Source organism: Urocitellus parryii, chromosome 5, assembly GCF_045843805.1.
Source record: "Urocitellus parryii isolate mUroPar1 chromosome 5, mUroPar1.hap1, whole genome shotgun sequence".
Lineage (NCBI taxonomy): Eukaryota > Metazoa > Chordata > Mammalia > Rodentia > Sciuridae > Urocitellus > Urocitellus parryii.
Window position 1 is genome coordinate 47,141,712 of NC_135535.1, and position 25,078 is coordinate 47,166,789.

General features: G+C 38.8%; 1 protein-coding gene across 4 annotated transcripts in view; it reads left to right on the forward strand.

The window, feature by feature from the left end:
- Nucleotides 1-24,495, forward strand: part of Best3 (bestrophin 3) — a 39,792-nt gene extending 15,297 nt beyond the window's left edge. For 2 of the 4 annotated variants that reach the window (XM_026386652.2, XM_026386655.2), the window contains 6 exons: nucleotides 2,225-2,379; nucleotides 3,672-3,749; nucleotides 3,856-4,008; nucleotides 7,497-7,577; nucleotides 8,826-8,977; nucleotides 19,538-24,495. In XM_026386652.2, the coding sequence (XP_026242437.1) occupies nucleotides 2,225-2,379; nucleotides 3,672-3,749; nucleotides 3,856-4,008; nucleotides 7,497-7,577; nucleotides 8,826-8,977; nucleotides 19,538-20,450 (1,532 nt within the window). In that variant the 3' untranslated portion in view covers nucleotides 20,451-24,495. The remainder of the gene's footprint in view (nucleotides 1-2,224; nucleotides 2,380-3,671; nucleotides 3,750-3,855; nucleotides 4,009-7,496; nucleotides 7,578-8,825; nucleotides 8,978-19,537) is intronic. The other 2 variants (XM_026386653.2, XM_026386654.2) reach the window with 2 other exon arrangements.
- Nucleotides 24,496-25,078: the final 583 nt, after the last annotated feature.

Consider the following 25,078-nt stretch of genomic DNA (forward strand, 5'->3'; position numbering starts at 1 on the left):
ATATCAGAATTTCCTGCAGAGCTTGGTAAACATATAACTGCCAAGATCCAATTCCATTAATTACCCAGAAAGACTCCAAAGAATGCTGATACCTGACCTCAGTCTAGACCATTTAAATCAGAATCGCTGAGAATAAAATTAGAATCTCTGAGAAAAGACATTGATATTTTCTAAAAGTATCCACATGATTCTAATGTGCCAACCTAGGTTGAGAACTCCTGCTATACTGAGTGTGCTTTAGTAGGTTAAGTGGCGCCCAGCCCACTCCATGCTTAATAGGTACTTTTTGTGATTCAGAGAATCAAGTCATTTGTCTGTGGACCTTACTCCTAAAAGCATTTGCCTAGGTCAGGTCAAGGATCAATGCAACTGCACAATTCTGTGCATTGGTGACTCAAAATAGGCATATCTCATTTCTCCTTTGACATATTTTCTATTGTAATAATACCTCTTAAAACTATGTGGTAGGGAGGGATGATTATATTAAAAAAATAATCAGACTTGTAACAGTTAAAGATATGAAATGTGTTGCATTAGATGAAAAGTTGATTTTCATCTGAAGGTATTCTCAGAATTTCATAACAAAATTACATTTCTGAGACAAAAATCAAGTCAAGGTATAGGCACAAGGAGAGTCATATGGTATTATTTTTAGTAGTAAAAAACTAAAAACTATTTAAATATCTATTCAAAAAGGAAATAGAGGGCTGGGGCTGGGGTTCAGCAGTAGCCCACTTGCCTGGCATGTGTGAGGCACTGGATTTGATTCTCAGCACCACATATAAATAAGTAAAATAAAGGTCTATCAAATATATATGGGAAAAGGTTATATTGCATACAATTAGCTATAATTTAATGTTACTATTAATTGAGAGAGCAGCCATTAAAAAGAATGATGCTACTTTCTTTGTATTAATTTTTTAATCTCAAATAAAACTATAAAAATATACAGCCATTTGTATTTTAAAAAAACAGGCCTATATGAAAATCCATGAGATCTCCCTGGAAAGATTTACAATAAACCATTTCCTCCAGGGAAAAAAGTGTGTGGATGGGAAATTGAGACCTCACTTTCTCCATTAATATTTCTTTGGTCCTTTAGGTTATCTGCAGCATTTGAATTACTCAATCAAAATTTTTAAAACATAAAAGATCAGGAATAAACTATAAACTTTTAAAGTACATTTCTGTGTAAACAAACCCCAATATAGAGTAGACTTTAAATAAATGTTTATGAAACCTGCTACCTTATTCCTCTTCTATTATCAAATCTCTTCTTTCCTTGTACAGGAGGGAGGAGAAGGAAAAGGCTAGCTGAAGTGTGACATAATATATTATACCTTAGCACCCACTGAGTGTTATGTATGTGCTAAGCATTATGCTAACAAACATCCCGACATATGTTCATCATCTCAATTCTACAATATCCCTGTAAAGTAGATATTATCATTCCTCTTTCACAGATGAGAAAACTGAGGCTCAGAGAGGTTACTGCAAGCTCAAGCAAACTGTATTTTATACACATATGCACAATTATAGAAGCATGTTTAAAGTATATGAAAAATACTATGGGGACCCTTTCTAAAGATATTGAAACATTTATGTATGATTACATAAAGTACAATATTACTATAATACAAGCCAAGAGGGAATATTATGTGGGCACTTTACAGTGAAAAAAATCTCAAGGGAAAGAATTTGGGAAAGTTTCATAGAAGAAAACATGACTATGTAGGACTTTGAAAGGAGAGGTGAAAAGGAACAGTCACATCAATCATGTGTTTAACACTGTACTAAGTGTTTTGTATAAACTACCACAATGTAGTCTTTCAGTCCTAGCAATTCTAAGTATTATTGTGCCAAATTTTAGATGAATAAACCAAAGCCTAAAGAAGAAACTTCTCCAAATGTTCCAGTCCACATTTATTGTCTCCTTGTCACCTTCTCTATCAGAGATTGACAGCGTGTGTTTGGGCACTTAAGTATGCATTGTCTGATATATGACTTGGGTGTTGTGTGCACACACGTGCGCATGTTCCAGTGCATGCATGCTCTCGTGCACACATTCCTTATCTCTAATACAAACATAAGCTATGTTAGACAGGAACCTGTACTCTACATTCCTTTAGTGTGCCCCTTTGATATGTTTATATCATAGACTGAAAATATGTTGATGCATAAGTGCTAAGTTTGTATAATCTCACTATTGTTATTTTGCATAAAGGTTTTATGACAGCAGATGAAAGGAAAATATTTGACCACCTCAAATCTCCTCATCTGAAATACTGGGTTCCATTCATCTGGTTTGGTAATCTTGCAACTAAAGCCCGAGATGAAGGTAGAATCAGAGACAGTGTTGATCTTCAATCATTGATGACTGTAAGTACATCATAAACCATAAGTTTAAAAAAATGCCATTTAGATCCCCTAAAGAACCTAGATATAACAAGTCAGACCAGAAAGAATCTGCTTTGTTTAATCCTGGTTCCATGAAATTAGAAACACTGGGGTAGTATCAGAAGCTACAGTGTACAGGACAGAGATAGTATACAGGTTGAATTCAGATTCTTTTAGTGGCTGTTTGGAAGCTGTGTTTCAACAGAATCCTTTGTAATAGGTTCTGTAAAAAGTGCTCCCCCACCCACCCCCAAGTGTTGGGAATCAAACCCAGGGTCTCATACATGTAGGCAAATGCTTTATCACTGAACCACACTCCCAGCCCAAAAGTGTTCCTTGATTCGTTAACCAAGGGCTGCCAAGAGACCTGAAGGATTTGGTGCCCACACAGCATATTTGCAACCCCTAGGATAAAATCTGGAGGAAAAGTAAACCTCCTAAGCCATTTCCCCAAAACTGGACTATCCCAAGCTTAAGTTAGCTTTTCAGGTGTTCCAATTATTCACCTGAAAAAGCAGTATTTTCACTACACAAAAGAGCCCTGAGTTCATCTGAGAACAAATTTACATAAGAACTGGATACATTTGTGCCACAACTGTCTCCTGCTTGGATTAGGCTGAAAGGAGTCCATAGCTTAAAAACAGCTCTCAAATTAAGGTGAACTCTTCATCCCAGTCTTAGATAATAATGTATGCTCAATAGAGGAAAGGAATCGATGAAACTCAGTCCTTTCTATGCCAATTCCTATGCCACACAAAGATGGATTTTTCTATCAGTATGAGCATTCAAAAGTCTCCATTTGTAGCAAGGGGAAGATTTAGGATATATTTGCATCTCTTTTCTAAGATCTATATTAAGCATGTTTTTAAATGAGAAGGGGAAAAAATACCCTCGAAATTTGCTAACTAGAAATTACAATTTAAATATCAACCATGGCTTTCTTATCACCACTTTCACCTAATATATGTGTTGGAAATTATGGATCCTATAGAATAAGGGATATTTCTATAAAGTCCTGTCTTATTTTAATATTTTAAAGAATATTTATGTCCAGATGTTCTCACCCTTTTTGCACATTGTTCAGTGATGCTCGTTGCTTGTCATTTTCAGAACTTTCTTTTTGTAGTAGTCTTGGTAGCCAATTTATGAGCCACAAAGGCAATCCCATCACTTTACAAACCCATTTGGAAAAGACGTGCCCATGTTATGAATCCCAGTTGATGTTTATTACCATACTCATCATCATATTAAATCATGCTTTGTTTCTGGCTTAGGAAATGAATCGATACCGCTCTTGGTGCAGCCTCTTATTCGGTTATGACTGGGTTGGGATTCCACTGGTTTACACACAGGTATCAAACACTTTGCATGTGATATTTTCTATTTGCCTACCTTGGCACTCTAGCTCCCTGTGGGCAGCTAGCACTGTCCTCTCACTCCAGTTTCTCTCTATTCCAGGTTGTCACTCTTGCTGTCTACACCTTCTTCTTTGCATGCCTGATTGGACGCCAGTTTTTGGATCCCACCAAAGGCTACGCGGGGCATGACTTAGATCTTTACATTCCAATCTTTACTCTCCTACAATTCTTCTTCTATGCAGGATGGCTCAAGGTAGCCATCAGTTTTGGTGCCCTAAGATCCACTCTTAATCTATCATGTTCCAAACTCCACACTGCTCCTATACTAAGTCTTTAGAAAATTATTAATCAGTGAATCAAAGGCAGATTTAACATGTAACAGCTCAGATATGTGATCACTTTTCCATCAAGGATTAAAATGACAGAGATGTAGTTCAACTCTGTTGCAGCAGTCTGAAGCAGTTTAAAGAGATTAGAAGAACACTTTTTTATAGTTATTGATTTTTTTAGTGTCTATTTGTTCCCATTAGGATTACAATAATGTAATTAAAGTAATAACTGTGCCTGCATTTTTATACCACAATAAGCAACTAGGAAGAGTAAGCAAGGGCAAAGAAGCAGCTTTGGATATCAATCAGATTTAAGCATTAATTGTGTAGTAGTATCTTAGTTCGGCTCAACATTGTAAATTATTGCTTGAAATCCTACTAGCTGTCCCACACCATTAAGTGCATCCAATTTTCAAGACCAGAACTAAGACTCAGAACTCATGGGAATCAAAATCAGAAACACCAGGATTATGGATGACATTGAGTTTGCAGGAGTTTAAAAACAGGTTAGAGCAGTAAAACAGCTTGTCTCATTATCAGTGAAGAATTTTATTGGTTTCACCACCTCCACCACTATCGCTGCTCCTCTCAACCCTCCCCAGGTACATGTGTGTAAGGACCAGATGCCTGATTCTTCCATCACTTTGGTGAATGTCCAAATGGGAAGTATGTGATAGGAAGAAAGTCAAAGATAATGGCATCATTAAGTCAACTGAAATCTAGCAACAGTTTAAAGGTGACTCATGAAATAGAATTTTCAAATGTCTGGCCTTCCAAACAGCCACATTGTCATGCCTTCAGATTGTAGCAGACTTTTTTCCCTGCAGAAGTCTTTTCTTTCATCAGTTTGACTTTTACCCAGAAAAAATAAATATGTTGGCATTTCAAATTGTACTCCAAGGACTAAAGGCTGTCCTTTACAAATGGCAAAAATATTTTTAACCAGATGACAGTGATTGTTAATTATTTTTACTTACTTACAAGTAAGAAAGAGAAGGAGAGTTAATGGCTCTCATTTCCCATTAAAGAAAAAAGTAGACTTTGTCTTTATCAACATAAAATTCACACAGGTGGCCCAAAGGTAAACCATTCTTGTGTTTTTTGTTTGTTGTTGTTCTTTCCCTGAGTTTTGCTGAGCTTCTTTGCTTTATGTCCATGTAAGGTGTTCAGCTGGCCCATAAAGCAGTAAATGGTTCCTTTCTTCTGATGCACTTTCTAAAATATTAACATCCTTTGCCTAAAAATATTTTTTAAAAATATGAAAAGGCATATTCATAGCTCCACTAAGAGACAAGCAAACTTAACAGAGTGAGTTTTCCCAATCCAGTGAGTTACATTTCAGTTTCTAAAGAGCTGTTCTAGCCTGACAATTCAGATATTTATAAATCTTTTCAAAATGTAGAAAACCATCTGGACCTTCTAGACATTATATTACTCAGTTACTTGCTGAAAATGGAGCCTCTAATAAAGCATATTTTTGTGAGATTGTAAATTCACAAACATAGGTATCATTTTAATAACTGTAGATTATAATAATATACACAGGACTAACACCATAAAACTGAAATTTTATATATAACAAAAATATTTTCAAGAATAAGCAGTGACTCATTTAATTTGAGAAAAACCCCAGGCAACCCTCACAACTCACAATGAAGGACTCTGACATAGCTGTCATTGAGAGACTTACTGACACAGGACACTGCCCTGCTCAGGACTGTCCCTTAGAACAAGGGAGATACACTTCTCTATGTAAGTGGATCTCAACCTGCCCATGCTTTAAAATCTCCTAGGAGCTTTACATAGTACCAATTCCTGGGCCCAGAATCACACTGGTTAAGTCAGAATATTGAGAGGAGGGACTCAGGCATTATTGTTTATTTTTTAAGAGCTCCCTAGGTGATTTTAGTGCATAGCTAAGGTTGAAAATAACTGCTGTAAATGGTTTGACTTAAATACTAAAAAGCTCCTATCAGTGGTCTCAGAATCTAAAAATCTAGATACTAATCAAATGATATATTTTATATGTTTATAAGTACATATAAGTATGTAATATTTTAAGTATATAATAAGGAAAAAAACAATGAGAGAAATGAATTACAGTAGATAGGGTAGAGAGAGAAGATGGGAGGGGAGGGGAGGGGGGATAGTAGGGGATAGGAAAGGTAGTAGAATACAACAATTACTAATATGGCATTATGTAAAAATGTGGATGTGTAACCGATGTGATTCTGCAATCTGTATTTGGGTTAAAAATGGGAGTTCATAACCCACTTGAATCTAATGTATGAAATATGATATGTCAAGAGCTTTGTAATGTTTTGAACAACCAATAAAAAAATAAGGAATAGGTAAATAATATTTTATATACTTCTAAGTATATGGTGATATTACAAGTATATAACTAATCAAACAATATATTTTATATACTTGTAAGTTTTTCCTATGTAGAGGATTCAATGTAAAAACACACACACATTCTCTCTCTCTCTCTCTCTCTCTCTCCCCCCCCACCTCTTTCTCTCTCTCTCATACACACACACACACACACACACACACACACAAATCAAAGTAAATTATTCAAAAAAGTAAATGACAAGCAAGTCATTTTAGACATTTAAAATCTCTCATCAAGAGGCTATAGAAGCTGGGCAAGGTGACACACACCTGTAGTCCCAGCACTCAGGAAGCTGAGGTGGGAGGATCCCATGAGCGCAGGAGTTTTCAGACTAGCCTAGGCAACATAGCAAACCCCATCTAAAAAAAAAAGCTATTCAGTTCAGGAATATGATAAGAATATTTAATATCTATCAAACATTTTTAAATGTGATAAGAAACCACCTAAACTTTTTCAACAGGAAATCTAGGTTACTAGATAGATAAGAGCCAATCTAGAGTAAAGCTAAGTAAGCCTCAAATTCCAACGTGATGACTGACTAGCCTGCTCTTTCACTTAGCGGTTATGTCTAATAATTGTGAAACCACCTTGCACTTTCTTTAACTATGACTTAAGTCTTCCTCTGCTGTTTAACTTTGTCTTATCATCCTAGCCCTTATAAATTCCTTGAAAGCACAAGCTATATGCCACTCACATGTTGATGACTCTTCAATATGCACTGGTTTGAGTGGCGCCTAAACAGCACAAAGCTTCTCTGTGATAGGGCCTTCTCTGTCACCAGTTGAATAGACAGATCCATGTGGAGATCATGCAAACAAAGGAGCATCATTTATGACTAGAGAATCAAGTCTTATATTCTAATAAGTATCTGTCTGGAGAACAACCCACTCCCCTCTAGGCTTCATATTATGAAAGTGACAAAATAAGGAGAGAATAAAATAGGAATCAACTTCAATCTCTGTTCTTAGTCTTCACAAGTATCATGATAGATTTATTCTGTGTTTCCAACTGCAGGTGGCTGAGCAGCTTATCAATCCTTTTGGAGAAGATGATGATGATTTTGAAACTAACTGGTGCATTGATAGAAATTTACAGGTTAGAAGAATTTTTCTTTCCTTTATAAAACTTAACAATAAATCACCTGTGATGTTTCTCATTTAAACAGATTCTGAATGCAGGCCCCTGGACTTCAGCGCATTAGCCACAAATTTAAAAATTTGGCTAGGCATATATTATCCTTTTGGAGCCTCACAGGTCCTGGATCTCAGTTCCAGTGAAATTTAGGTAGAATTTCAAATCAATTTTCTCTATAAGTTTCTCTATCAGCTTTAACCAGCCTCTTCCATCTAGAATAAAGCAGTATTTTAATTCATTTTTTATCTGTTTCACTTGGCACCCAAAGAGGTTAACAGTGACATAAAATAGCATCCAGATACAATCTGATGTGACTTGCCAAACTCACAGCTCACAGACCTCAGCAGTCAGTTGTCCAGCAGCTGGACACTGGGAGCCTGGACCACACAGGCCTGTGTCTCAAATCTGCCTGACATGCATAAAATGGACCCCCTTCTCAGTGAGTTTTCCATGAAGAACCAGCATGAGGGGAATGTTAGGCAAAACTCTCCTCAGACTATTCTCTTCTCTAAGTAAAGGCCTTCACTTTGTCCATTCGTTTCAAGTCCAACTTGGCTTTTAAACATGTTCAGACATTTCACAGAGATTACTTTGTCAGTCTGTTAGAGGAAGAAGTGCAATGCCTGAATCATTCTGTCAAAAATTGGTTCTGAGAGAGTAATTTATTTATGTATCACTCAGTCAAAGCCAAAGGGAAAGATGATTATAGCTTCAAACAGCATAGGCTTGCTGATGTGCTTTTCTAAAAAAACAAGAAACCAGGGATTGTAAGAAGTGATGTCAAGTAAAAAAGTGTTTATGGGGTTAGCAGAAATGAATACTGAGGCTGTCCACCTTGCTGCACTACCTGGAGTTAGGTGGTTGCTGGCAGGGCAGGCACTAAGATAATACCAGAACTGTGAACAAAGAAGGAAAAGGTGCTTGCCTCCCTCCAGGTGAGATGCAGCTCCATCCCCGGGCATAAGGACAGAGGGTGGGCAGCTTGACAGCCTCACTTATACCACTGACCAGTGTTCTCCAGTAGTGAACAACAGGTGCAACTCTCTGCAGTAGCCCAGATTGTAGCAAATATATGCTGTAGGCATCTGTGCATCCATTCATTTGGACTATGTCCTGTTGCTCTCAAACTCAGTCCCCCTACTGAAAATTCTTATCTTTTTTAATATAATTCACATCTGATCTGGCCTAACAATATGACGATGATTTTAGGTCTCTCTTTTAGCTGTGGATGAAATGCATAGGAGCTTACCCAAGATGAAGAAGGACATTTACTGGGACGATTCTGCTGCTCGACCACCATACACACTGGCAGCAGCTGACTACTGCATACCCTCATTTCTAGGGTCAACAATCCAAATGGGGTAAGTGTGTGTGTGTGTGTTGTTTTTTTTTAAATCTTCAGTATTTAAAAAATAATGTGGTCACTGATCTTTTGACATTGGGGGGGGGGCTTTTTTCTTTTCTAACCATGCTCAATAGACAAATCAGTCTCTATCCTTAGGTACCATGAGCCTTAAATAAACAGGTTGAGGCCTGAAGTGATTCATGCATAGCTCTAGAATAAGTTTATTAAGTTCGATTTTGGAGAAATGTGTGAATGGGGGAAGGGATTTTATATATATTTGCTAACAGCAGATACCAGTTTCTAAGTAGCTTAAAGTAAGCATAGAAAATTTAGAAAGTAATAACCCCCTGCCCCCCCCACTCAAAAAAAAACTGTAAAAAGGGAAAAATTTAATGGACTTTTCATGGCAAAACTTTGGCTGTTCCCTGAAGTCAATCTAAGCAGATTGTGGAGCAGATTCATGTCTAGTTGCCAAAGTAACCACCTTTCCTTGCTCAGGGTTCTGCTTCTTGTTTCCCTACTTACAGGATATCTAGCTTCTGTCCTACCCCTATAAAGTGTCATTCTTAGCCAAATGTCTAATCTTCAAAAATAATGATGCTTTTCCAAAGGGGTCTGCTTAAGAATCCAAAGCAAAGGGTGACAGTGGAATTTCAGGAGTGATAGCAAATGAGGAAAATGATTTAGGAACTAGGAGATTTGCCTTGGTGTCCTCCAAGTACACCTCAGAGAAGGTTGCCCATGCCAGGCTAGACTTGCTTCTGCTTCTAGATGGCCTTTTAAGACTGAAACTTTTCATCCAGGGTCCTTCCAGGCCAGGTTGCTTATCCTTAGCCCAGCTTATTGCTCAGTCTATGAGTAGCAATTTCCTGTTGCTGACACTTGGCAACTTGTGTAACTCCTTCTGCAGTGGCAGAGCTTCATGGACATCTGGCAATCTTCTCAATTTTGAAAATTAATAAGAGATGTTTTTTCTCTGAGTTTGTTTTTAAATAATTAAGCATGCTTTATCCTTCCCCCTACTCCCACAACTGCTGAATGCAAAAATATTTAAAGATCTAACTTGCAAAAGAAGGGAGACCAACACCATTGATAAAATCAGGGCATCATTGTGATGATTCTATTTAGACACCCTATGTTCCATTTCTAATGTCCATTAAGTTGATTTTATATAATGTTTAAAATGACTTTGAGGGATCTCAAGATTTTTATTTTGGTCTATGTATTTATACTAATCATATAATTTCCAATGCCTAACTAAATATCCATGTTCTTTAGAAAATATTAAAATAGGGGGCATTGGGGACATGCCTGTAATCCCAGCAACTCAGGAGGCTGAGACAGGAGAATCACAAGGTCAAGGCCAACCTCAGCGACCTGGTGAGGCCCTAAGCAATTAAGTGAGATCCTGTCTCAAAATTGAAAAAAAAAAAAAAAAAAGCCGGGATGTAGCTCAGTGACAAAGTGCCCTTGGATTCAATCCCAAGTAACCGCTTCCCAAAATAATAGCAAAGAAAATATTTAAATACATGTTTCTTCTGTTTGTAAACACAGAAACACAACATTACAGATTTATAATTTCTTAATTGTAAATTAAGAATTGTAAATTACAGAGATGATTAAACGATATTATAAACATAAAACAATCTAATATAACCATAGAGCATTATTATTATCAGCTATTCAGGTCTTTTATTTGTTGATTTCAAACTGAGGCATAGAAAGATTGAATAAACCTAAGCTTTTTCATATTAAAGTAACCTGGAAATCTGGGACAGAAAATAAAACAGTTGAGACAGAACCAGGAAATACATTAAGACTGCAGCAAAAATATATTAGCTATGAGATAGGTCTGTTTACCAGGATGACAGGGAAGAGCCCAGGTGAAGGTCAAGGTCTGTGAAGAGGTTTTGTATGAGATGCCTAGCAGGACTCTGCTAGAACCAACTGACCAAAGAAGCAGTTAGGCAAAAGCTCAGTTGGTCTTGATTTTTCTATGAATGAGGAACATAAAATGGGAGGCTCACTCCAGAGAAAGCCCTGCAGGAGCACAAATAGGAAAAGACAAGCATTCCCAGAAAGGCCTTTTGGATCCATGATTCGAGTACTCAAGAAAACTTTCTCATCACCTGTGACAGTAAAACCAATCTTAAACTAACTTAAAAGCAAAAAGGGGTTTTTTGGGGTCATACTCAGAGGCCAGGCTCGCTTTAGGCATTGCTAAAAAAAAAAAAAAAAAATACAGTAAAAAAAAAAAAAAAAGCTGGATCCAGAGGCTCCCTAATGTAACCCAGCTGACCACTCCTGTCTTTCAGCTGTGCATTTCTCTCCTCTGGCTCAGTTCTCAGGCAGGTTCTTCTCTTCAGGGGGCAAAAAAGCAAAATGGTAGCCAGCAGCTCCAAGCTTATGGTTCAGCAGACCCTGTGCAAAGGGCACAACTCCTTCCAACTCTTAAAGCTGCAGTACTGAATTTGCTGTGATTACTGAGTTTGGCTAACATATCTATTCCCAAACTAACCACTACTGATAGGGAGGCACAACTGATTAGCCAAGGCTGGTTATATGTTCATGCTTGATAAGCATATAAAACACCCCTGCTTCTTTTTTATTTTTGGATGAGTAAATTTTTATTTTATTATTCTGTTTAGAGTATATATTCCCAACATACTTAATTCAGAAATCAAAGTCCCTTTATCTTTTTATATCAACACTTCAGATTTGTAGTCACAACTCCCATGACCCAAAAATTCTAAAATCAAGGCAATTCCCTTCAAAAATCTAGCAAAAGTACTATCCAAGGGCAACCTGAGAAGTTATTCTGCCTCATATTTAGCACACTCAGAAGTGACTTTAACATTCAGCACACTATCCATTTCTACTTAAAAAGGAAATTCCTTTGTTCTCAATATTAAGAACATGTTCAAAGCATGGCACTATTTTCTATATATTTAATAGATATATGTAACTGAAATAAAGTTATGCCCCCCTTTTTCTAATCTTAATTACAAATTTAAAATATGTTTTTGCTCATACCTTCAATTGTTTTTCAGAGTTGTACTCTGTGGTAACTTTTATGCCAGATGCTACAGATAGGCTTAAAAAAATGAAAGAACAGAAAAAAGCACCTCTTGCTGGGCATGGTGGTACAGGCCTATAATCCCAGCGACTCCAGAGGCTGAGGCAGGAGGATTACAAGTCCCAGGCCAGCCTCAGCCATCATTGCTAAAAAAATACAGTTAAAAAAAAAAAAAAAAAAAAAAAGATCCTGACCTAATCCAGATCATCATAAGTCACTTCAAAATTCATACAGTTTTTTATTTACTAGCAATTACTCATTAACACAACACTGAGAAATAGAGTACATGAAAATTAAAGACCTGAATTCTCATAACTCCCTTTAATCCTGTCTTGAAATTCAAAACAGCCAACAGTAAAGGAGCAATAATCCCTAAAAAGCATTAGAAGAACACCAACAAACTCTCCATCCATAACAACAGAGGATTCCAAATCCTAGAAAAGACAGCGGGAGGTGCTTATGAAATGGATCACTCAAGTGTGTCCTGAGTGCTTGCTGTAACTAACTGCCTGTTAATCTAAAAGCATGCTCAAGCCTGTAAGCTGTCTGTTTACTACAATCCCATTTAAAGAACATTGCTTTATTGAACTTTTCAATCACTACTCAAATATATATCAAAACCTCCTCACATTTACAGTAATCTTATGGAAGGGCTCCTTGAGGTCAATTAAGGATCCACTTAGTTAGTAAAAAGAAGAAATATTCAAAATTTTAAGAGTTCCTTCTAGTTAGGAGTTGAAGAATTTATTTAAAGCTTACTTGTTATTGTAAAACTATAACAACTCTATTGGAAATAATGTAATTTACTCATCTGCTTATTCCAAAACTTCTAAGCATATGTAGCAGTAATATAATTACTTTCTTGTAATTATACATAGATGTACCTAGGGTACACAGAGTTTTTAGAATTGTACCGTAGGTGATATTGGTTTAAATATATATGTTGCAGCAAGCAAAGATCATATTAAAATTTGGTTTAATATACTTTTAGGTTGATTTTTTTCTTCAGTAATCCTTTCTTAACCAACTATATTAAAACATTTTAGCTTTATAAGAAAATACAGTCTGATATATATTAGTGAAAGATTGTGTTATAAACTACTAAAAATATCTCAATCTCTGAATCACCAGCTTCAACAAAAATGTATTCTTAGAAAATTGATTTGGTTTTTTTTCCCCTTAACACACCAAAAAGGAAGGAGACACCTTCCAAAGAGAGGAATGTGCACTAGGCTCACAGTTGTAGAACTCCTCTGAGTCTTTCCCAGGCTGATCTGGGGTCACCACTGGTGCTCAGTTTTTACTTTTTAAATGGAATCAGAGGTGAACATAGCTTTATTTCATTTTCTAATGAAACTACCATAGAATATAATAGTATTAGGGTGAGGGTAAGTAAACCTCCACTTTTCTTTGTTTGTCAGCCAGCAAGGGCCAGAACAGTATAACCAAGGTGGTAGCATGAAGCTAGATATGCCTTTTCAAAAGCACAATTGGGGGCTGGGGTTATAGCTTAGTGGTAAAGCTCTTGCCTTGCATGCGTGAGGCACTGGGTTGATCCTCAGCACCTCACCTTGACCATTTGATAAATACTAGACAACAGCTTTGATGGTGATTCTGCATTACAGAAGGTCAAAAATAACAGTGTTCACCTCTAATGTGTTTGAAGAGTACATTTTGCTTTGCCGATATTCAAATGCTCCTCTGCCTGTGTCTACCCAGATAGATTCTCGGCAAAAATTATCAGCTCTCTAATTTTAAGTACACTAGCAATTTTAAAATAATAAACCTGATATGAGAACTCATCATATTAAATATCTTTTTCCTAAATTCCTCATTTCACTTTTTTTAAAATGACCTCAATATTATTGTTTGAATTTAAATTGTCAAAACAAACCTTCAAAAGTAGAGTAGAAAAAGAAAGGCAAGCATCATAAGGTTTCATCAAACCTTCAATCTTTTTGAAGCTCTATATTTACCTAATCACACTAGAGAAAAGGAAGTTGCTTTGCAAAAGGCTCACTTTGAGGGCTGGGGTTGTGATTTAGCAGTAGAGAGCTTGCCTAGCATGTGCGAGGAACTGGGTTTGATTCCCGGAACTGCATAAAAATAAACAAGTAAAATAAAGGTATTATGACCATCTACAACTAAAAAAAAAAAAAAAAATCTCTAAACAAATGCATTAACTCTCTAAGTCATCAGTACTATTTTGGTCTTTCTGTATCTGACACACACCAAGAAGTGTGGAAGTGTGCTGAATATCCTCAGGAGCCAATCTCTGCGGTGGGAAATTTCCTGCACCCTGACCAGCCCAAACTTCTTAAAGAGCCCTTCACTAAACCACTGCTGCTTATGCCTTCAGCTGTTTGTCACTGGCAAGGGGGTCTGTGGGGATGATGGTTTTATTGGGAGCTCAGTGTGTGTTTTGAAATGCTGGGTTTGAGTTTTTCCTTAAACATCAGGGGGAAAAAAATACAATCTAGACATCTATCTGTCCTGTAGAAATAATGCACACTGTCCCTCCTAGACCCAACTCTAAGCAACAAGTCTGACTGGCTTAACATTACCTTTTCTTTCTCTCCTTCTCTGACTCTTCTCCTCCTTTTCAAAAATAGCCCAATATATTACACAGCCTTTCTTATTCTCATGTGTCCTGTATATCTGAAGTGGTGATTTACAGTGTACAATAAATGTACACAACAGAGTTGGCAATGTCTGGCAAGTGGTGAAGGTCCACTATTTAGTCAACCCTATCTTCCTTTCCTCAAATATCTCAGCTTCTGCCAGTCTTTATATTCCTCTCCATTTACCCAGGGCCCCCAACTTACTATGAAATTGCTGTTAAATCATCCCTTATAAGATTTTAAATGTACAGTGATTTTTTTTTTTTTTTTTGGCACCGAGGATTGAACACAGGGGTGCTCTATCACTGAGCTACATCTCCAGCCCTTTCTTATTTTTTACTTTGAGACAGAGCCTCATTAAGTTGCTCAGGCTGGTCTCAAACTTGTGATTCTCCGGCCTAAGCCTCCTGAGTCATGGGGTTACAGACACGCACCACCACACACCTGGCTAAAGGACACTCTAACGGGAGAAGATGGAGTGACCTTCAGGCAGACACTGTCATTAATCAATAATTATTTAAAAACCACTTCTGAAAGTTTGCCAGTCATTGACAAGAGTCCTCTTTATATCTTCTACTGTCCAAAACTTTTTGGCAGAGGTTACCCTCTTAAACTCCCAAACAATCTGAAAGGCAAATAAAGTAAGATAATCACCAGTTTACAAACTATAATACTAAGTCACAGAGAGGTTACATGAGTCTCCAAAGGTTACACAGTTAATAAGTGTTAGCCAGGGTAGCAGCGATCCTGGCTCCCTAAGCTCTCAAAATGAATCTTTCTGTCTCACCAGAGATAATTTTCCTATTCCATCTCTAAAACGCAATGGCTGTGAGGCATTTTCCATTTATGTCCTTCTATCTCTAATTACCTACCTATCTCAATCCAAATGAGTTCCAAAACATAAAACCTTGCCTTTTTAGCTGACCATCTATAGTATATAGTAATATAATAAGGGTGCTTACATTCCATCATATAATGTTTCTGCTATAGTTGTTTAAATGGAATTATTTTTGGATCTCAGAATTGAACTAACCTTTATATAAACTAAGGGTACATTTTTAAATCAAATAAGAATGAGCAGAAAGTATAAAAAACCTAAAAGACACACCCAAGCCCCTCAAATGGGAAATGAAGACTGCCCCTGACCCCCAGCCAAGTACTGAGGATTTAACCCAGGGGCACTTTGCCACTGAGCTACATCCCAAACCCTTTTTATTTTTGAGACAGGGTCTCACTGAGTTTTCTCATACTTGCTATCCTCCAACTTCAGGCTCCCAAATAGCTGGGATTACAGGCATGTGCCACCATGCCTAATAAAATAAAGATTATTTTAAAGTATTCTATTATGTGCTCTAAGCTTTAAACCATTTTGTTATCAACCACAGACATAGTGAAAATCATAACTTTTAGAAAAATTAGGAGGTGGGCATGATGTGTTAGAGATCTTACACGGAAGTATTAAAAAGAAAGGTCCTTTGGTCATCATGCTGGAGAGTTTGACTATTGCTCTCACATGGCATAAATACCTGAAGGACACCACTTGTCACTTCTTGAGATACATTGGACACCAAGTGTTCTTCCAAAGACCCAGACTAAAAGTATAGAAAGTTTTCAAGTCGTATTTCTTATCCTAAGCATTAATCAGACTACATGCTTTTCATGTAGCCTTTCCAGTTTGGACACTAATACCATGCAACTCTGTGCCCTCCATTCTCCAAGACAATCCGTGGCCACCCACTGCCTCTGGAAGAAAGTCCAAATCCATCGGCCTGGCATATGGCTCTTCATAACACACTCCAGGACAATCTTTCCAGCCTATGCTTGATACTGTCCTCTGTGTCTCAAAAACTTCTTTTTTTTCTTCTTCTTCTTTACTAACACCCTAATTCCTGCCTTATTTGCTCATCATCACTTCCACCTGGTCCCCTGTCCTTCCTTCTCCATTTATCCTATTCTGATTTAGTGGCAAAGTCCAGCTCAAAAACTTACTTTGCCCCAAATGTAATTCATATGCATGCCTTCTGCCTCCTTTTAAATTATAATTATTTAGTATCTAGCACACTAGGTATCTAGTGCAACAAATTGTTGATGGTAGATGATCAATAAATTAGGGGGGGTGTGAAATAAGCAGATAAATATCATGCATCCACAGCACACTCTCCTGAGGCAGGAAGGTGCAAGAGGGTTTCCCTAGAAGGTCTACCCCATGTCAATCAGTAGATCATTAGTGAGAACACTAGCCTCTTTGCCGTTTGTCCATTGCACTTCATTTTTCTTCAGTCTATGAATTAGGAAAGTATTTCTCTCACTGTAGTTGAATGTACATATCCACTATACCAATTTGAAAGTTTTTTCCTTTTGAGTCACAAAGTTTTGAAGTAGTAATAATATAAATTATTTTTCCTAGCAGATTGTGTCGAAGTAGTTAAGGAAGGACTGGGGTTGTGGCTCAGAGGTAGATCACTTGCATAGCATGCATGAAGCACTGGGTTCAATCCTCAGCACGACATAAAGTAAAATATTGTGTCCACCTATAATTTAAAAATAAATATGGAAGGGCTATGTTCAAAGCATAAAGTGGACCACTGCTCCAGTAAGAGTGGGCAACCTTGTCTTGTTCCTGATCTTATAGAAAAAAATATTCCCCTTTACCTTGGTATGATGTTAGCTGTGAATTGCCATATGTGTTGAGGCTGACCTCAAACTCCTGAGCTCAAGTGATCCTCCTGCCTCAGCCTCCTGAGTAACTGGATCTATGATGGGTGCACTTGATCTAAACCCAGTCTGGATCATGTGCCTACACCCTGGCAAGGGAGATAGCCCAAAGTACACATAGATTGGAGGAATTCAAAAGCAATAGAACTCCCATCACCTGCAGACATTGAAATATTCTAGTCTAGGCCCAGTATAAACATTGTTTTCACTGCTCTGCTTGCCACACATTTTAGATCTTCAACAGACTCTGGATTCTTGGCAAGTGTGACTAGAGAGACTGGTGCCAATATGTATCATAGGGCATAGAAAATGTTTAAGGATCACAGTCAAGAATAAAAGTAGTACTGCTCTGTTTCCCCACCAATTTAACATAGAACACTATCTGCTGTGCTTGAGAGACCACTTTGCTGGGGTTTTGGCTCAGATGGACTGGTGTAATTAGTATATTTATCTGTCTTATATTCCAATTAGTTAATCTCCAACTCATCACCATGTATAAACATTATGCCTGGGCTTGGGTTTTGGCTCAGCTGTACAGCGCTCGCCTAGCATGCGCGAGGCCCTGGGTTCAATCCTCAACACCACATTAAATAAATAAACCAAGGTATTATGTCTAACCAAAAAATAAATATTCGAAAAAAAATAAAAATAAATAAATATGATTGTCCTAAATTTAAAAACAAGAAGTAGTTAAGGAAAATAAATCCCAAATAAGTAGTCAGGATCCCAAATGGATGTGTGTCCATAAAGAGAGATTGCCAGCTTGACCTCAAATCCCAAAGCACATCCAATGTGGCAATGTTCATAACCAACTGTGCTGTCCCTCCTCTGATGTCCTCCAAAGCTAAATGGATCCCCTGTGAAGTGTGACTGGAGATGTGACCTAATGAAATACAACGAATAGGGTCACCGGGGCCACTGAAGTATGAGTCTGCATTTCCCAAATCGCTGTAACAGAATCTGCATCTGCACAGCAGAGGGTGGGTCAGGAGGCTATCTGGTAGCCAAGAGCGCTGCTGGGGCTTTAGAGTAACAGCACGAGGCTGTAATCGAACACCATCCCAGGACACTTACCCTGCTAATCATCTCAATCATCCATCTTTTATTCATAAACACAGGGAACACATTTTCTTTGGTTGCTCCTTTTGCCCTTTCAGGTTATACCTACATTATACCATGGCATATTTTTCTGTTACGTCACATAAAATGTAGCTGGCATAAAGCATCTTGTGTATACCAACACTGGACTGGGACAGCATGATTACTGTTGATCCCAGAGACAGCATGAGTATTTGTCTTTTAAGGGCAAGGATTTAAGTAGTTCCTTGAGCCCCACTAAGACTAAAAATGCACACAGAGATGTGAGACAACCATGTAATCCAAGACAGGAGTAGACCTTAGTACCAAACAGGCTTGTGTGTGCAAGTGCTTAGGTAAGATGGAAAAAGCATTACAATGTTTGTGTATGGGTCAGTATCTGCAGTTTCAGGCATCCACTGGTGGTCTTGGAATATGTCTCCACAGATAGGGGAGTGGGGCTACTATAAAGTGGAATTTTTCCAGAAACTATAAGATAGGTGATGATGTCATCACTTAGCCACTAAATAGAACATGTGTTCTACATCCTTGTGTTTTTAACATTCCTCAGTTATAATTTCAGATATAGTAAAGAGCAATAGACATAACCTAAATAAACAGGTCTCTTTGGGGTACTCAATAATATTTAAAAGTTTAAAGAGTCCTCAGAGCCTGGTGCAGTGGCCCAGGCCTGTAATCCCAGCAGCTTGGGAGGCTAAGGCAAGAGGATCTTGAGTTCAAAGGTAGCCTCAGCAAAAGTGAGGTGCTAGACAACTCAGTGAGACCCTGCCCTTAAATAAAATACAAAATAGGGCTGGGGATGTGGCTCAGTGGTTGAGTGTCCCTGAGTCCAATCCCCAGTACCCAACAACAAATAAATGATAGATAGATAGATAGATAGATAGATAGATAGATAGATAGATAGATAAAATAATGAAAGGGCCTCAGACTAAACAGTTGGAGAACCTTGGCTAGACTATCTCAAGTTAAAGTCTCCCTTCCCTATCTCCAAAATCTGTAATGCAAAATGTCAAACCCATCTCCTAACGTCAGAGTCTGCCCCCAATGCCTTCTGTCATTGTTTCAGGCACTCTGAGTCTGACTTCCCTGGCGAGGAGTGGCTGTGGGACTATGAGAAGCACGGCCAACGGCATTCGATGATCAGGAGAGTCAAGCGATTCCTGAGTACCCACGAGCACCCCACCAGCCCCAAGAGGAGGAACTTTGGGAGGCAGGCCAGCGACAGCTCCATGTTATTCCCGCTCAGCCCAGCTCGCGACCTGCTGGACGTGCCCTCAAGAAACCCCCACAGAGCTTCGCCCACTCGGAAACAGCCCCCCTCCCTCGAGAGCAGTCCCAAGATGCACTCCAGCATGGGAGAGCTGTCCACCATCAGGGAGACCAGCCGGACCAGCACTCTGCAGAGCCTGACCCCGCAGTCCAGTGTGCGGGCCTCCCCCACCAAAATGCCACAGGTCCCCGAGGTACTGGTCACCAATGCTGAAGCTCCAGAGCCCTCTTACGAAGGCCACCACCATGACTCCGCTACCTCCATCTTGAGCTTAGAGTTCACCGGGGTTCAACCCAGCAGGACTGGGCAGCAGGAGGACCCAGCAGGACTCCTGGCCCCCTCCGAAAAGGGGACACCTCCTCTGGGGCCTATTCCTCAGACTGGTCCAGAAAGCGACGAGAGACACCTTTTTCTGTTCGAGGAAAACCCAACTGAGGATAGGTTCCCCAAAAGGTGGAGTCTCCCAGAGTTCCACGAGTCTAACCACACCTCCCTGGCAAACCTAGGTCCAGATCCCCTGAGCCCGGTGCCCGCTCTGTTGATCGACACGGAAACGTCCTCGGAGACCAGTGGAACCAACTATGAGGTCGGCTCTGGAGTCTCTCCTGATATGCTGTACTTAATGGAAAACCTGAACACCCAGGAAACCGATATCCTAGAATTTAACAACGAGCAAACGGGGGGAATGCCACAAAGTTCTAGGACCTAGTTCTAGCCTAGATTCGTATTTTACCAAAAGCTCAGCATTAGTCCCAGAATACCCAAGGGGCTCGTATTTTTTTTTTTTTTAATCACACAATAAGCTACTTAGAACATTGAAGGGCATTAGGATCCTTTTTGAAAACCATGAAAATCAAACAAATTCACATCATCCCCAAATGGCTATCATGGAAGTTATGCACACCATACTGAATTATCCTAACCAATAAGGAGTCTTGTGTAAATATATATGACTTAGAAATTCACAGATTATTATCTTTGGAAAGGGCCTTATAGATCATAGTCCAATCCTCTAGATACAAAACCCAAGACAGATTCTCTCTTTCTTTTCTCTTTCTTTTTTTTTTCTTCCTTTTTTCCTTCTTTTCTTTAACTATAAAGACGGGAGATGGATCAGAATGCCAAAGGCTCTTTTGTATTTACAATATTTTGGGGCTTTCCATTGACCTCACTCCCACTTTTCTATAACTGTTATTATTAACGTTTTCCAATTCTTAAGCTCCATCCATGTTAGAAAGCTTCATTTCTCTTCAATCTTCCTTTTTTCTTTCCCTTTTATTCTGTTATTCTGTTATTCTGTTTTTTCCTTTCCCTTTTCCTTGTCTTGCTCCTTCTCCAATGACTCACCCGTTTTACAGGTGAGAGTATTTTATAGTATTTTCTCTTTCCAGCTCTGTGGGTTGCTTGCTTCTTGCCATGGTATTCAAAATATGAGGAACTGGCAAAACATCCTACCAATTAATCAGTGATGTTAACAGATCTCCCACTCTTCCAGTCTCATTGTAGAAGGGGTGTTGGAGTTGATGGTGACCATTCTCTCAAAGCCATTGCTGTTTCTTTCTTTTTCTACTCTTTGATCTTGGACACTGGAGAAACTAAAGCCAAGAGGATATGAAACTTGCATAATCAATTGCTGTGGAACCAAAATATAACATGGCTCAAATCTGTTTAACTTGAACTCTGAAACAAAAAATCCCAATTGTGTCACAATGTGGGACCAGTTACTGTGTCTAGCAGGTCATTTGAAATGAAAGAGGATATTGGAGCTGGCTGGATAATGGGGTCCAGGACTGCATGGTGGGGATTGGATATTGGCTGAGTCCCTCTTTTAGGGTGGCCATTTGTTGAACCTCCCATATCTGCAAGGACTTCCTGAGGCTCACCACTCTCATTATTTGTTGTCTGATAAAGCCTGGCTACCTATGGTTTAAGAAATAAAATCATCCTAAGCTAAAACTTGCTCACAGTGTTCCAGGCAGTGGCATGCAAAGTTCACAGATAATGTCTCCAATCCCCATAGGAATCCTGTGGGATCAATATACTATTATATTCGTTTTGAATATGAAGAAGAGGTGTTGAAGAAGTGAAGTAATGTGTCTAAAATCTCACAGCCAGGAGGATCTGGCTCAAAAGCACACACTCTTAACCATTGTGCTTCCTCACTACCCTGTGCTGTCTGTAAAGCCCTGAATCTGCCTGCAGTTTGCCTGGCATTCTACTCCAAGGGAGCTATTATGGTTTAGATATGAGGTATCCCCCAAGAGCTCATGTGTGAGACAATGTAAGAAAGTTCAGAGGTGAAATGATTGGGCTATGAGACTCTTAACCTTATCAACACATTAACCCTTAATTGGGCAGTAATTGTAAGTAGGTAGGATGTGGCTGGAGGAAGTAGTCACTAGAGGCATGGCTTTGGGGTTTATAATTTGTCTGGTGAGTGGAGAACTCTCTGCTTCCTGATTGCTTTCCTCTTGATTTGCTTTCCTCCACCACACCCTTCACCATGATGTTCTGCCTCATCCTGTACACAGAGAAATGGAGTCAGTCCTCTATGGACTGAGATCTCTGGAATCATGAGTGCTAAATAAACTTTTCCACCTCTAAAATTGTTCTTGTCAGGTCTTTTGTTCCCAGCAATGAAAAGCTGACTAAAACGGAACTTTGCCCAAATTCAGTTCATGCTGAATCTCTCCAGCCTTGGAGGACTCTGTGGGTCCTGCCTGCCTAAGTCTACCTGCATCTTTCATGCATTCAAAGAGGAGAGCAACACTCCAATTTTGAACCCTAGCCACAGGCCTCTTCATTTTTCATGACAGAAGAAAGTTGGCAGGATCCTTCTCTCCCTTGCCCCACTCCTCCTAATGTGCATTGTTATAATTAGCATGTTTTCATAAGACATCCAATTTCAGTGGGCCTTTTAAGCTACATGAGAGCAATGATTTTACTTTAACTAGCTTTTCTCAAAGAACTTAATGGAAATAATATTAGAAGAAATGCTACACATTGGTGATTCTCTATATCAGTTGATAGAGCATTGAGAGAGCACTGACATTCCCAAAACATTACTTACAAACTATGGGATCAAGCCCTAATGTGAGACTTTTAAAAGGCCAGAACCCTATGCTCCTTCCAGTCATTAGCCTCTTCATGCAATTTTCTTGAGTGTTTTAACTTATGTCCTTTCCTTCTCTGGCTCCATGTATTCAAATTCAAATAAATTTCCACTTAGCTGCTTTTGAAATATAATCAATTTCATTCCTAAATCCAAGGTGATAAATTATACACAAATCAAATAATATCTTTTGTGGAGGAATAGGAGAGGATTCATTTACCTCTACTTCCATCCTTGCCTTATGCATGTTCATCCAGAAAATTATTTAATTTTCTCAATATTTCTTCACAATTTGAGATGACCTCCCATTTTCTCCTTGCACAGAAAGCTGAATTATGACTTGTTCAATGAGCCCATCTGGAAGAAATCAACTATAAATTCAAGCCAGCAATTTCCCTGAGCAGATGAAGAGATTCTCTATTCATTCTAAAATAAGTTTCACCCAGTACAGACCAAGGTTGCAAAAACAAGGATTTCTTCTCATATGCCTGATTTCATTGCCTATCTAGCTCATTTTCTCCTGAGCACTGAAATGCACCTGGATGCATGGTCCCATGGCCTGGAGGCTCAGTCTTTTGGACTTGACCATTCCAAGAACAGGCTCAGCTTAACTGTAGTCTACAAGCCAGAAAATGCAGTGGGGCCCAGCCCTATTTGTTTCCTTCTCTCCCTGCTCTCCAGAGACAATGCTGCCCTGAACTGGGGTCCAAGTTCATGAAGGTAAAGGCCCACTAATGTTTTCTGTTTTCCAAGAATTTAGAGAAGACTAGTCCCTGGCAAAACAAAGACAGCCGTTCCCTTTCCTTCTTTTATTATCTGTCAGCTTCCCGACTCATCACCTCCATTACCCTGAACATCCATTTCCAGCCCTGTTCATGTAAGCTATAGAAAACATTTTAAACAGAATGGAGAATGGAGAATGTAAAATTTACCATAAATGTAAATAAAAGGCTCACTTAAACATATACCTCTTCTTTTTCAATGTTTACCCCTCTAATTTCTTTCTTCTCCAGAGAAATTGGTTCAGTCTTGAGACTTTATAGCCATAAAATTTTGCTCACTGAGAATCTGTGCTTCCTGGGCAGCCGTGTGGTATAACGGAGTAAGTACTACACAACCTGCATGGGAATTCTGACTTGAACAAGCACCCATCCTCCTGGATTTCATATTTTTGTCTGTAAAATGTGCTGTTGTCTGGATTGTGTCCCCAGGCCATTGTGAGGCATTGTGAGAGTGGGTGGGAGAAGACAGGGACCGCAGGCTGGGCTGTGTGGATGATAGGCAAAATCGGCATTGATCCCCTGGGATTCACCCTGAACTCCATTTGGCAATTTATTCTCTGAGATTCTAATCTCTTTCTTTACGAAGCTTTTCTTCTAACATTCACAGCATTAAGCTTCCAATTTATCAATCCTGTCATTCCCTTTGGGCTTCTTTTTTCTTCCAGATGCTTCCCAACTTCCATATCTTCCTTCTCTCTGGCATATTTTAGCATTCCTTCACTCACCATGGTATCCCAGGCCTCATCACAGGGAGATGAATTCCTCCCTAACCAATTATGCACATCCCTCAATGAAAACGTGGAAGTAGAAAAAATTAATTGCACTTGTTATTTCCACTATAAATCTAGAGGGTTTAGAACCCTTGGTTCAAGATTAGACAACCCTCTTAGGGATTCTAGTCTCCCTAAACCTGGTCTTCAGTCAGCTAATTAGGAATAATATCTACAACTGTTTAAAAAAAAAAAAAACTCCTAAGCAAATTATAACTTAATTCCACCTGCTCTCCCCCATCACAACCATCTACATGATCAACAACAAACATTTCCTGATGTTCTGTGCTACAGATAGAGGAAGCCAAGGACTTACTCATTTCATCTAAACTGTTCAGGTAGGTTCTCAATTCTGTCACACATTTTTTGTTTTTCTTAGTTCTATGAACTCTAATTTTTAGAAGTCTTTTCCACTGATATGGCCACTGAGTTGAAAGAACTAATTCAAGAACACCAGGATTGTTCTCTGATTACAAATCTTACAAAACCCAGGATTCCAACCCATTGACAAAGCTTGAGCATCTTGACCCCAAAGTTCACATCTCTCAACTCCCATCAGCACTCCACATGTGCAGTCAGCTAGTCACTGGCCATGGAAAGTTGAAAATGAAGAACTTTTCCCTGTAAAATACAGTCTTGAATACCACATTTGCCCAAATATTCAACTAGACAG